The sequence below is a fragment of the Mus caroli genome, unplaced genomic scaffold (assembly GCF_978045245.1).
Source record: "Mus caroli unplaced genomic scaffold, Mus_caroli_1 scaffold_9, whole genome shotgun sequence".
NCBI lineage: Eukaryota > Metazoa > Chordata > Mammalia > Rodentia > Muridae > Mus > Mus caroli.
Window position 1 is genome coordinate 2,803,477 of NW_028227264.1, and position 14,903 is coordinate 2,818,379.

The following is a 14,903-nucleotide window of genomic DNA, read 5'->3' on the forward strand; positions in this document are numbered from 1 at the left end:
AGAGTGTAACTGAATATGGGTTTCTAAAAATCCCTCTCTGGATGCATGACATGGTTTTCAACATCAGAACACCATCTATAGCAGCATTGCACTCAGGTGAAGTTAGGTGCAGCAGCAGGGGTCTTGCTTTCTGCCTTTGCATGTAGATAGAGAACCCAGACTTAAGAAAATGCCCCTTTTCCCCAGACAGCTTTGGATGTGGCTGGAAAGAGGGCACTTAGCAACGAGGGAGGAAATGACGGGAAGGAAATAGTTTTGTGTCTGAGAGCCATGTGGAATTCCAAGATAAGAAAAACAGTTGCTAATTCGAGTATAAAAGCAGGAAACATGATACACTTACTTCCTTTTATGTAAACACAAGTATACGTGGGGTTGCGTGAAAAATTTTTTCTCTTGCTCAACCACGAAGGCATAGAATCAAACTGCTGGTTGTGGACACACTGGCTTCTTTTTCTTGTGGACATTATGGCTAATAACACCACGAGTTTAGGGAGTCCTTGGCCAGAAAACTTTTGGGGTAAGCTATCTTTGCCTTCACTGCTTTTAACTTAAGATGCACAGAAATTCTCTGCATGATTTATTACAACACTGGGAATCTATAAGACAGTGCTTGCCATAACTATCTGCTGATGGTTTTATGAATTTATGTCAAGAAATATACTCATAAAATGTCATCAGGATAAGCTACAGGAACATTAAAGATTAATCAGGCAGAAACAGCTTGGCTGGCATTTGCAAAACTGTTTAGAAAATGAGATTTTCTTTAAAGTGGAAATTTAAAAAAACAAATATGAAGTAGACATCATTGTTAAAAGAATATAACATGTGGGTTTTGTTGGAATGTTACATTTTATTTGTCTGAAGGTGATGGACTCCTGTGTCAAAGATACGGGCTACTGCTCCTTTCTCTTGGCATGTAGATATAGTTCGGTGAAAACCAAGAGGGTGCTACTGTATTGCTAAATATTTTATTTCATGAAGCCAAGGTATTCTGCAGAGGGTTTTGAAGTCTGTGTTTTTGTCAATGTTATTCTTTTTTAATTTTCAATGTGATTTTAAGCAACAAACCTATTGGTGGATGGCTTTAGAGTGTGTTGACACAGACAATGTGGAATTAAAATGAAATTATGGATCTATAAGAGAGGAAGAAGAAATAACATAGACTATTGCAATGCAAGCCTGTTCCAAAAAGAAGAGAAACAACACCTAAGCTTGCTTTGGCTGAGGCTACTCAGCTCGAGGTCTCAGAGCAGGGAGGGAGGTGCTGAGGTCAAAATCAGCATCCACTCCAGACCAGATTTAGGAGGCAGGCACTGGGATGTGCAAAGAGATTGCCATGTCTCTGTGGTTTGACGAAATGTATAAGTAAGGGGAACGATTTAAGTTAAAACCAGAAGGAACTTTAAAGGAGAACTGGAGTTTACTAAGAGATCTATACTCCATACTATGTGAAGGGTGGATACGTTTGTAATCATCTCAGAAAACTGTATCAGGCTCCCCGCTGTGCCTGGAAGCAGGGCTCTGGAAACTGTCTAGTAAATACTGACCAGTTACGGCAACCTGGCCCTGGCGATCTATGACCACAGGTATTTGCATGAAGAGAATTCACTAGTTCATTGATTTTTTTTATTAATTAATGTGCTTTCTTCAAGCTTTAAGAGATTTAGCATAATAAGCTTAGTGGAAAATACACTATTTCTGTCTCAAATAAGTCTCCAGCCAAGAGATAGGCAACTTTGAATTCTGAATGGGTCAGTGGTCTATTTGTGAAAGTATCATTTGCTGTCCTCATTTCTATTAAATGAGGAAAACAGCTAGGGAGCACCTAAGGAAATTGATCATCACCAAGCAATCGTCAATTATTCCAAAGCAAGTCATCCCCAGAGAAAAACTAACACAGGAAAGCCAGCTCTGACTTTTCAAACCATTCACGGTAATCTCCAGGTTCATATAGGGACAATAACTCATTGTTCACTCTCACTAAAGAAATCTTACGCTCTGAGTTCATTGCTTCAGCCTAGCATTGAGGTGCCTTAGTAAGGAAACCCACCTGTGCTTAGGAAGGAATTCCAGCTTCCTGGGTCAGAGATCCCCGCTGCTTCTCCTTGCTCTCGCAGGAAGACTTGGTTAGGAGAAAACCAGAGCAGAAACGGTGAACCAAAAATACGTTTGATGTTTTGTGTGAGACAGGTCAAAGATAGCATTCTCATTTCTGGGGTAAAATCATGACGTATAAATTGTAATTATAACTTTAGTGTATGAAATATAAATATTTTCTGACATAAATGTCAGTCATTTTATTTCCATTCTGTTTTGCATCAAAGCTGATATCTGTCTTGATCATCTGTCCCCTCAAAATATTACTTTAGAAATCATGCACAGTGCGATGGAGTCTGCTTCCTAAAGGACTCTTTTTGTGTTGCTCTTTGAATTAAGAGAATTAAACCAAAACAAAACATACATGGCGTAGACCATAAGGACTCATTGGAACTTCTCAAGCTTAACATATTGATATGCATAAAAAATTCAAAATATAACTTTATGGTTTACTTTAGGAATGCAAAAATAATAAGAAATGATACTCAGTTATCACAAAGGATGATAGCCTGAATTTTTTTCAAAGCGATCATTCAGTCAGACCTACTAAACACTGTGCAAGTGTTAAGGCCGTCAGTGATAGCCAGTAGCTGCAGTGGCCTGAGAGCACAATGCAGATAACGTTTCCTTGCTCCTCCAGTTCTCTGTAACGCATGTCCCTCCTTTGAAAACCATCCCAGAAAGGCAGCAGGAAACAGAGACCCTCAAAGTTTTATGGAACTCACATGTTTTCTTGGTCCTTGCAAGTCCACACAAGACACTTCTGCTATCTTATTGCTGTCTTGTTATTGTTGCTGTTTTTCTAACAGTACTGCTAGCACTGGCAAAAACTGGGGTATTTTGTGATGTATGGGCTTGCATTGGTTCATCTAATTGATCTCCCCCTCCCCCAAAATATTATTTGTCGTTAGAAAGGATTGCATTCTGGGAGGTGATTATGCGTTTCTCCATATGTGAATAGAAGCCTATAAATAAATCAATAAGAGGTATCAATAACTCCTCCTTTGTCTTATAATATGATTATATTACACAAAGTTACCAAGAAGGAGAATATGCCATAGAAGTTAAAATATGATAAAATGCTCCCTGAATCCTTTTTAGAAAAAAATGGGTTATTACCTATTCCTAGGAAACCCAATAGCCTCCAAATGAACGGCCCTTCTCTGGATGACACTCTGCTCATTCATTTCCGACTATTAACAGCCTTCTTGGCTTCATTCGTTTATTCTGAAGCTGTGGCTGACCTTATCAGGCAATGTATAAGGTAATGGGTGTGGGACATTGTCTGAGAGTTTGGGCACTCGGGAAAACTGTTATCAGCCACTAGGGCATGTGTGCAAAGACTCAAACAGCTAACCAGACCATCTGAATATGAAAATTACAGGAGCAGACTTGGGAAGTCAGAATGGAGGCAGATTTCTTGAATATTCTGACTAGCAATGCAGAATTTTGGGGTAATATAACAGACTCTCTCGTCCTGCAGAGACTCCAAGCTACTCACCCCCTGCCTTCTTTGGGTTTCTCCCTAAAGTTGGAAATGGCCTGTGAGGTCTGAGGATAACCTCAGGTACAAGGGAGCGTGGATCAAGAGTTCTTTTTTTTTTTTTTTTTTTTTTGAGACAGGGTTTCTCTGTATAGCCCTGGCTGTCCTGGAACTCACTTTGTAGACCAGGCTGGCCTTGAACTCAGAAATCCACCTGCCTCTGCCTCCTGGGATTAAAGGTGTGTGCCACCACGCTGGGCAGACCAAGAGTTCTTGATTAAGGTCCTCTGCTGACATCTAGTGACAAGTATGCCCCAGCTGTTTTGGGGACAGTTTTCTCTCCGTCTTCATGGGTTAACTGCAAAGCCAGGTTCTTGTGTTCTGTGCAATTCTGACTACCAGCATAATTTTTCGTTTCTCTGAGGCTCCCTGATTGGTCTTTTGACTCTCATTACAATACAATACTGTCCCACCTGTCTCAGTGCACAAACAACCTTTAACGTTTTCCCATAACACTGGAACTTCAGGAGCCTAGCCATTGTTCCGCCCTTCTGGTATCCAGGGCTTCTCACGGGGGCTTGTTATCCTCTCAACATGCTATTAACCAGGGATGTAGGAGTGGATGCTGTCTTCTTGGATTCCCTGACGCACAAGTAAGGATGGAGGGATGGAAGGGTGGATGGAACGATGGCCTCATTCCTCGGAGCCCTCATTGCTTATATACAGTAAAGCTGTTCTCTTTCTCTCTCCAAAAGTCTCTTTACACTGCTCATGAAAAACCAGACAGGTTCTACTTTCTCCTTCCTGCTACTGTTTGTACAAAAACCCTATAGTGAGTTCTTCGGGCTTCTTGTGTTTTGAAGCTGAAACAGATAAAGAAACAAACAACAAACAGCATCGTGGTTATAAATCACCCTTATTATTGCAGTGCGGCGCTGGCTTTCACAATGATGCTACAGTCTTTGTGTTTAATAATTCATTTGGTAATTTAGGAGCAGAACAACTATCACTGCACATCCTTGCCTATTTATTGCCTTACCCTGCTCTGAGGTAGGGGAAGGCACCGAGGGTTACAGACTGATTTGTTCGAGAGCCAGGTGGTATACTTAGCAAAGATTCCCTCAACTTATAACAAATGCTATACCTCAACCTATAGCAAAGATTGTGCCCTAGCTTGTAGGAAAAAATGTGGCTTTTAGGGGTTTAGCAAGCAGATGAGATAAGATGTTCGGAGGATGTTTAGGTGGTGGTAGAGCAGGCATGGTTGTGCATGGGTCTCCATAATGTCCACTCCAAATAGCAAACAAACACTGCCCATCTCTTCAGTTGTGTATAAAGAAAACTTCTTCTACAAGTATGCACTGTTGCATATGAATAGCCTGCTAATTATTTCCATATGCCTATTACTTTGAAGAGCAAGTGTTGACAAATATAGATCCTTAAAAACACCTGCATCTATAGTCCATCCCTCACTGGGCATCACCGAGCTGAGGTTAGCATTGAGGTAGTGCTCGCAAAAGTGTATGTGCCTCTTAGTGAATAACTGTTCTCCAGACTTCTGCAATGAAATGTGATAATTGCCTCTTCTTGTTATAGCTAAGTTAGATTTGGGTATCAATGCCATGCACGCCTTTTAAGACAAGTTGAAAGTATTCACTACTCTTTGACTATCTGAAATTGTTTGCGGAGAACTTGGGTTGGGTAATTTTTATTATTTAAAAAAATTCACTAGTGGTGGCATTACATATGACATAGATGATACTTTTAGCTGGAAGTTTTAAAATAACACATTTATAATTTAAAATTATTTTAATTATGGTGTATGTGTAGGTAGCTTCTCATATAAGTGAAGGTACTCATAGTGGCCAGAGGTGTTGGATTCACCCAGAACCAAGTTACCGGTGGTTGTGAGTTGGTCCATGGGTGCTGGAAACCACATTTCTGTCCTCTGCAAAGACAGCCAACGCTCTAACCACTGAGCTGTCCCTCCAGCTCCACATTCATTGTTTAAACCTTAAAGGGTCACTCAGATTTTCAACGGACTCCTTTCTTAGTTATGAAAGTTTGTGTTTTCCAAGAATTTGCACCGTGAATTATATTTCCAGACATATCAGGTAAATCATTTACACTATGTTGACATACCTTCTCAATATTTTATTATAAAAATGTTCACTGGACAAAAACATTTGAATAATTCTGCAGTAAAGATTGATCTATTCTGGGCGAGGCTTGTTTCCGTTTCCATAGTGTCTTCCAGATTTATCTATATTGTTTTAAGTTACAGGATTTCCTTTTTGGATTGATTTTAGGTTCAGTACTAATATTCCATTATTATTGAATATTCATACATAGATACCGATCAGCCATATGCCACTAAGTTACATGGTTCGTCTTGAGAGTTTCATTATTTGGGGTTTTGTCGTACAAACATTGGACTGTACATGTACAAACTAAAATGGATTTGACAGTGAGAGGTGATAGGGCCGTTTGTATCCTTTGTCATGCTGGATGGTGGTGGTGTATGCCTTTAATCCCAGCACTCAGGAGACAGAGGCAGGTGGATCTCTGAGTTTGAGACTAGCCTGCTCTACAGAGTTCCAGGATAGTCAAAGCTATCCTGACAGAAACACTGTCTCAAAAATAAAATTATAATATAATATAATATAATATAATATAATATAATATAATATAAAAAGAAAGCAAGCACTGTTATAAAGGCAGCCTGTCAGTCACCAAACTCAAATGATGGTACTCAGGACTCCATAGGCTCCATCTCTTCAACTTACTCATCAGGTTGGTTCCACATGCTGATTTGGAATTGTGATCGTGAACCATTGGATAAAACCACTTCCAAATCTTACAAGCCCGTGTTTATTTGCTCACTACTCTTCTCACAGTAGCAGCTGTAACACTATAAAAAAATGTAGGTACCTACACACACATTTTTGAAAGAACAGATTAGAAGCTGGGATGAGGCCTTGATCAGATAACAGGAGAGAGGCATCAAATGTCGAGCTCAGCTCATTGCGGCAAGGGCTCTCGGGTTGGAGACTTTCATGCAGTTTTAGGAGTTTGCTTTTACTCCGCACGAGGGTGAGGGTGTGGACATGCGTGTGATGTGATTGAACTTAACTACTTGATTCCAAAAGGAGAGCATCTATGGATGCTGCTGCAAAGGGAAGGAGCATAAACCATGAAGCCCGCTACAAAAGTTGCGATGTCCTCATGCACGTGATGGCGTGCACGTGAGGCCACAGAATAGACCAGAGAAGGCTGAATCCCGTTTTGTTGTTGACCTCAAAAGAATTTTCCAGCAGATGTGACAAACCTAGACTGTATTTGTGCTTTGCGTTTTCAGCCAATCGCAATCGTTCACATTTCTGTGCCCTAAATTCTATTCACCCAAAGGTCTTCCCATCACAACATTTCTACCGCGGAACCCATCCTCATCTTCACTTTAGGAAGAAGAGAACTCATGATCTCTTTCGGGGCAGAGGTGAACTTATGATTCCTGCAACTTCAGGCCTTTGAATGTATTAGCCAGCTAGTGAAGTGAAGATCACGGATGAAAATCACTAACAATTCAACAATCGCCCACTAGATGGCGAGCTCTACTAATTGTTCACACCATTTATAGCTTAGAGGCTGTGTTTTTGCTTACTGAAATTTTAAGACCTTCCTGTTGGAAGGCACGGTACTGATGATTGTTATGGGCACACAGCAGGGCAGACACCTCTAGTGTGTTATAAAGCTGTCAGTAGGAGCTGGAACTCCCCGAGGGCTTAGATGCCAGCCACTTACTGGTTATGTAGGCACGTCTATAAAAAAAAAAAACTATTTGTTTAGCTATGTTTAGTTTATATGCAACATATTCAAAAGGAGAACTGTATTCCATTGCTTATTTTCTAGGTAACTTGGACTTTGGATGTTGGTCTGTCTTCTACTGATATTTAAATTATATAATTTTACTTGTTCCTCTTGGTTTTCTCTAATTTTTTTTGTAATGGAAAATGCCCCTTTTCAGGGCTATCATTGCCAAGACATTGCAGAATTTCTAAAGCATCATATTGAGAATTTTAGATTTGGGGGCATTGATAAAGTTAATTTTGAATCATTTTATACAAAAGTAAGATGAATTTTTAGGTTAAATTATATTTATTTGATTTTTAAAAATAATATCTGACTCTATGAACCCTCTAAGAAATGAACTTCAATGTCAGGACTTCTTATTTTTGTGAGGAAGATTTTGAAACAAGACTACTGGGTTCAGTAGCTTTGTCCTAAGTTATGTTAGAATTTTAAAGCATTCTCATAGAGTTTTTTGGTTTAGAGTGAAGTGTTTTAGAAAGTTTTAAAAAATATTTACTTAATTATTTATGTAATATATATGAGTACAGTGTAGCTGTCTTCAGACACAGAAGAAGAGGGCATCAGATCCCATTACAGATGGTTGTGAGCCCCCATGTGGCTGCTGGGAATTGAACTCAGGACCTTCAGAAGAGCTGTCAGTGCTCTTAACTGCTGAGCCATCTCTCCAGCTCCTTAGAAAGTTTTGATGTGATCATATGTGAAGATATACCCAGTAACAGTGAAGACAGCACTGCCACAGGACATAGGTATGGCCACGAGAAATGAAGGAATACCACAACATATATCCTAAAGTAAGGGAGTAGTGACTGTACTTGCATAGTTACTAACATTTATTTGTTTTGTGTCTGCATTAGAGATATTCTAACTCCCCTCCTTTAAGAAATGAAATCGGTAAGATTCAACACATTTACCAATATTTATTCAACAAGGAAAGGGATAAGGCTTGATTTGTGATTGTTTTTTTACCATCTTAAAATAGAATTGCTTAGAACCATCAGATAATTAGCTGACAGTTTACGGTTGACAATTCAGCATCGGATCAGCAGGATGGGTTTTCTGCTGGTCTTTGGGTTGCCCCACAGGCAGGTAGGGTTTGCCAGCACCTGAATGACCTAGAGCAATTCACTCCTGTCAATCAAGGATAGCAGGCTACTGGTCAGAGTCACAGGGATAAGGCACAGGATAGCTCCAGATCTTTTTCTGGCCGCCACACTTGCTTGGCACTATTCCATGCCCACCCGGTGAAAACTGAAAGTAAGTCTCTTGCCGGGCAGTGGTGGCATACAACTTTAATCCCAGCACTTGGGAGACAGAGGCAGGTGGATTTCTGAGATCGAGGCCAGCCTGGTCTCGTATATAGAGAAACCCTGTCTCGAAAACAAACAAACAAACAAACAAACAAACAAATCCAAAAAGCAATTTAGACCTGAACTTAGAAAGCTTGCATCCCACTGCCTCCTATTGGTCAAGTGAGTCACACTGAAAGCCCAGAGAGTAGGGGATTAGACTCTACCTGCTAATGGGATTAAAAACAAATTATCTGTACCCATGACCCCAATATCATAAGCTTCGTAAGCCTATTTCCAGTATTTGACTCTTTGCCTGCAGAATCCTTTTATAGGCAATTAAATATACACCTTGCCTTTTTACGTAAGAGTCACTTATTTTTGCATGAGAAAGATAGGACTCAGAATAGTTCTCTAAAACTGAGTTCCCCCGGCCAAGGAAATTTATGTCTCACTGTAAGGAAAATTACCTGTGAAAGTACAGAGGATTGGAGAGAATGGTAGGCTTTGAGACAGAGAACAAATAGCACAATTTGGAGTTGGCTCATGCAAGATGAGGAGTGTGAAAGGGGCTTCAAATACCCAGAGAGGTTTTTCATGCAAAGTAGAGGCTCAGGTACTCCATCCCACTCATTGAGAATATGCTTCCAACTTGGGGGACAGCCAAGCAGCCCCTCCACTGAGCGGAGTGGAAGATATGTACATAGATGACTTGTCTGCAGAAGGAATTCAGAACAAACCCAAGCTCTGTGAAGTGGAGCATGCTGGTGTGCAATGGAAAGTCTGTAGCGATTCGTGAGGTGGCGTTTCACTCTCACAGCACAGACAGTGAGAGACAAGAGCAGGCGCTCGAGGTGTGTGTGCACGGGTTGTGTCATTATAGGGTCAGGAATCTGAGAGTCTGGGTGTTCAGGAAATATGACCATAAATCAGTCAGCCCTCCAGATGGTTCTATCTCCCACACTTCCTACCTTAGATAGCGTGCAGGAAGTGGGGTTCCACAATGGCTGCAGGTGAGAGAAGTCAGTGTGACACAGCAGAGATGGTGGAAACACAGGCTCAGCGTTGCAATGACCATGCTTTAGCTACAGTCATAGTTCAAAAGGAAATGAGCTGTGGGCATTTGCAGTTCTGTAAGAAAAACTGATATGCTAAAGTCCAGCTCCCGTGAGACCTTTTTAATTTCTAAAGATGGTAAAGAAACACAAGCAACCAATGTTTCTTTGTAGCTTTCTGTTTGAGTAAATGAAAGTCTGGTCATCCTCTATTAATTCGAAGTATGTTAAAATTCAGCATCATTCCACAAATTACAGTTCATATCTCTACCCTGTGGTTTTTAACTGAATGTCTTTGAAATCAGGGCTATCGGTTTACTGGCTGATTCTTTGTTTCAGAGGACCTTATAATGTCCTTCACTGTATCCGTGGCGATTGGGCTTGCAATCGGAGGATTTCTCTGGGCGCTGTTCGTTTTTCTGTCTCGAAGAAGAAGAGCCAGTGCGCCCATTTCACAGTGGAGTCCCACCAGGAGACCCAGGTCTTCCTACAACCACGGCCTCAACAGGACTGGGTTCTACCGCCACAGTGGCTATGAACGGCGAAGCAACCTCAGCCTGGCCAGCCTCACTTTCCAGAGACAAGCTTCCATGGAGCTGGTCAACTCCTTCCCAAGGAAATCAAGCTTTAGGGCTTCGACTTTCCATCCCTTCCTGCAATGCCCACCACTTCCGGTGGAAACGGAGAGTCAGCTGATGACCCTGTCTGCCTCCACCACCCCATCCACCCTCAGCACCGTACACAGCCCGAGCCGGCCAGACTTCCGCTGGTCCAGCAACAGCTTGCGGATGGGCCTTTCCACACCGCCCCCACCTGCCTATGAATCCATCATAAAGGCATTTCCCGATTCCTGAGTCTGAGATTTCGTTGTTTTTAATACTTAAAAAAAAATGTCTCTTTTAGAAAGAAAATGATATATAGGGTAAGCGGAATTTGGGAGCCACGGCCCCAGTGAGTAATTTTCCAAGTTGATAGACTCGTGAAAGCTGAACATTACCGATAAGGCACAGGTTCCTTTTGAACATGTTTTTCTCACTAACGTCTCACAAAAGTATGATTTTTCTCAAAACGTCCCGTATTTATGTATTTTTTTGGATTCAGTGTGAGGCATTGAATTAAAGATACCGATTAAAGATTCTACCCTACAAATCATGTGTATTTGTATGTTTTAGGTTAAAAAGACTTTACATGTTTGTATAGGGTTATAATCCCCCATTCACTTTCCCATGAAACTGCTGACAGACAGAAGTCACTAAAATAGGAATTTTAATGTTACTTTTGGGTAACGACTGAGTTACCAGCATTCTTGATTCTTAGCGCTTTTGTGGTGCATGTTTATGAGACGTTAGAACAGCGGAGGCTCTAAAAGCCCAGGATTCTACTCAGTTATGAATGAGAATCAAACGAAGATCCAAGCTGTACTGATGTCAGAGGAATGGTTCCATTTTGACAGTGACTTTGGTTTTTTCCCCATGTAGATTCATCGTGTAGTTCTTCCCAATAACAATTACCCATATCATTGATGTAAAAACCCTTGGACTTCGGGGCATGAGGATTTAATATGCCTGCCGGGGTAACGACATTACCACAGCAATGGCAGCTTCAACTTATTTGTTCTAAGCACAGGTTTTTTTATTTAGCATCAAGGGACATTTTTACTTTCTTGGATTTAGAGCCAACAACTAGGAAAGTACTTATGTAGGGCAGTGGTTCGCAACCTGTGGGTCATGACCCCTTTGGGGTTCAAACTATCCTTTCACAGGGGTCACCAAGGACCATTGGAAAACACAGATTATTTTAACGTTACAATTCACATCAGAAGCAAAATTACAGATATGAACTTAACAAAAATAATGTTATGATTGGAGGTCACCACAACATGAGCAACTGCATTAAAGGATCGCAGCATCAAGAAGGTGGAGAACCCCTGCTCTATGGGAAATGTCCCTGGTATCTCTGTGGTCAACTAAGAGTGGTTCTACAAAGCTAGTCCTCAGTGAAAACATGCTCTCTCTCTGGACAGCAATTCCTCCTGGGTCATCTCAGGCCTCAGGCACCAGTCCATGGGTGGTGTTCTGTGAACCCCATCTCTAATGCCTATAAAAGGCTAAAGTAGCCTGAAAGGTCCCTGTAGCAGCTGGTTAACCAAGGAACCCACATCAACAGGTGGGGCCATCTTTAATATGGGCACCAGAGACTCTGAGCAGTCCTTTTGCTTCAAAGACAGGAGTTCACTGGGGGATTATTCAGAAAGCTTGTAGTTCATGTTGGTCGCATCAAACAGCTTGTGCAATTGTTTCTTCTTCTGTACATTTTTTTCCCTTTGGTGATACCCGGTGGTCCCAGCTAACGGTGTCTGAGCATAGCTCAAGAATATAACTCCTTTCACATAAAGATCCCCTCCAGCATTTCTTCATTAGTTTCATCAGACTTGCTCTATGCATTATTCTTCAAGAGAAATTAGTTTTCAAAATGCCCACCAAAATACCTAATAATTAAATAGACAAGAGACAAAGGAAGGAAAAAATATATAAAGCAAACTAAGGAGCTGTGGGAAGAGCTGCTGCTTCACTAAGAAAATGTAGAAACTGGAATATGAGCCCAGTAAGATTTCATAAGAGAGCCTCAGCTTATTACAAGGCTAATTTTAGGTTGTATGTCATTCTCGATGTTTAACACGAGAAGCAAGGAAGGCATGATTTTTATCAGTGATTTATATTGGGAATGAAAACCGTTCCTGCCTCCTCCCAGGGGAAGGAAATGAGAACTGTGATCCTCTGGTTCATTTGGCTATTTGGCAGAATTCTTACCCTATCCTCAGCCTCAGTTATGAAATGACCAAGAAAAGTATCTCATAAATATTGTGTATTATGTGAAATGTGAAGTTAAAACTGAAGCTAAAAGTGTTTGTGGTTGTAATTGTTTTATTTGAAATGTTTTTTTTATTATGAAATAAAACGGATGTTAATTTCAATTCACAGCTTTTTTTTTCTTGACTAAGGAAAACACTTTCAATCAAGAATTAAGGAATTTGTAAAATTAAAATGTAAAATAGAAAAATACATAATTTTTTGAGACAGAGTCTCGCTGCTACCATTGACTGACCTGGAACTTGCTGTGTAGACCAGACTAGCCTGGAACTCACAGGGAACAACTTGCCTCTGCCTCCTGTGTGCTGGGATTAAAGCCTTGCACTACCATACTTGCCTTTAAAATAGCTAATGAAGAAATAACGTGGAGTATTAGTTGACCTTGGCATAGCGGTACTTGCTTGGCTTGTAGCTCCAGAACCCAGAAGGCTAAGGAAAGAAATTTCATCATGAATTGTAATCTAGCCTGGACTATACACAATATATACTAAACAGCACAATAACTGCCACTGAATAAAAATATCTGGTAGTCCAGTGTTAGTAAACAAGGGTGCCAAGTTATTTTCCCCATGAAAATATCTGGCAGAGACATGGTAATGGAGAAAGGAAGGAAGGAAGGGAAAGAGAAGGAGAGAGAGAGAGAGAGAGAGAGAGAGAGAGAGAGAGAGAGAGAGAGAGAGAGAGAGAGAGAGAGGGAGAGGGAGGGGGAGGGAGAGAGAGAGAGAGAGAGAGAGAGAGAGAGAGAGAGAGAGGGAGAGAGAGAGAGAGAGGAAGGCAGGCAGGCAGCAGGCAGACAGGGTGAAGAGGTAACAAGTATTTATATGGAAGTTAAAATTTTTCCTGAGAATGTGCCTGTGTGCACTTAAAATATTTTGGCTGCTTTTTTGCTTTAGTTATTTATTTATAAGAGAACATATCACATCACTGTTAGCAAATCCATTAAAAAAAAAAAAAGGGCCCTTCCCATGTTCCTGGTGACCAGGTACATCAGCTCTGCCCTTTGAAAAGAGTCTAATGAAATTGAAAAGCTTGGTACATGTCTATAGTCCTAGTATATGGGAAATAGAGGCAGGGATATCAAGGATTCAAAGTCATTATAAGCTACATAGTAAGTTTGAGACAATACTAAGCTATAGGAGACCCTGTCTCAAAAATAAATAAAGTAGAATAGATCCTTGTATTGACCTCAACATGCCTGTCAAGCACAAAAGGTTTTATATGAAATTTCTTTGGCAGACTAATCCTCATAGAATAGCCATGCATGTCTGAACCAGAGCATTCTATATAATATGGTACACAACTTACCAAATTTACTCCGCTGTCCTTTGAGGCCAGAAATAATTAAGAGGAAGGGAGAGAGCAGGAGAGACTTGCCAGCATGGGTAGCTTGGAGGGAAAAGGATGCTGGAAGGGCAGTGTGGAGTAAGGGGGTCACAGTCTTCTTTTAGAAACCCCCCATTCCTGAAGGTGGTATGTACCCTTTTATGACTCTACACCTTGGAAAACTTGACTCATTCTTGTTAAAAATACCAGGAGATGAGAATTACATCCTCAGAGTGTGCCTAGGACATGTCTCCTTCCTGATTCAGGCAATTAGACCCTTGTTGCAGACAGGAACCCTCTCCTAGGAACACATTCTTTAAATTTTTCTAAATCTCACTCAAGTGTTGGGTGTTGTTCAGGGCTGGCAGTGGCCTAAGGACAGTACACCCATGAAGACTGCAACCCCTGATTCTTAATGTTCACATGCCATGTGATTCTTCATCTTCAGGCAAGGTTCACAGGGTGCCCAGGAACACTATGACTTTTATGAACCCATCTCTGAACAGGTGCTGCCGCCGAACCAACTGTGCAGGGCTCATAGAGGCTCACGGAGACTGAAGAGTCAGTCACAGAGCCTGCATGGGTCTGCACTAGGTTCTCTGCATACATGTTATGGTGGTTAGCCTGAGGTTTTGTAGGGAGTTGGGGCTCTCTCTGACTCTTGCCTGCCCTTGAGACCCTTTTCCTCCTGTTGGGTTACCTCACCCAGCCTTGATACGAAGGCTCGGGCCTGGTCTACTTGTATCTTGTTATGCTGTGTTCCACTGATATCCCTGAGAGCCCTGCTCTTGTCTGGAAGGAAACAGAGTAGTGGATCTTGGGGTGACGGGAAGTTAGGAGGGCTAGGAGGAGTGGAGAGAGAGGAAACTGTGGTAGGGCTATATTGTATAGAATGAAGAATAAATTTTAAAAATCCACC

General features: G+C 41.2%; 1 protein-coding gene across 1 annotated transcript; it reads left to right on the forward strand.

Annotated features, from left to right (window-relative positions):
* The first annotated feature begins 384 nt into the window (after positions 1-384).
* Myct1 (MYC target 1) lies at positions 385-12,753 on the forward strand. Its single transcript, XM_021175020.2, has 2 exons — positions 385-517; positions 10,131-12,753. The coding sequence occupies exons 1-2, from the start codon at positions 466-468 to the stop codon at positions 10,643-10,645; spliced, it is 567 nt and encodes a 188-aa protein (XP_021030679.1). The 5' UTR covers positions 385-465; the 3' UTR covers positions 10,646-12,753.
* Positions 12,754-14,903: the final 2,150 nt, after the last annotated feature.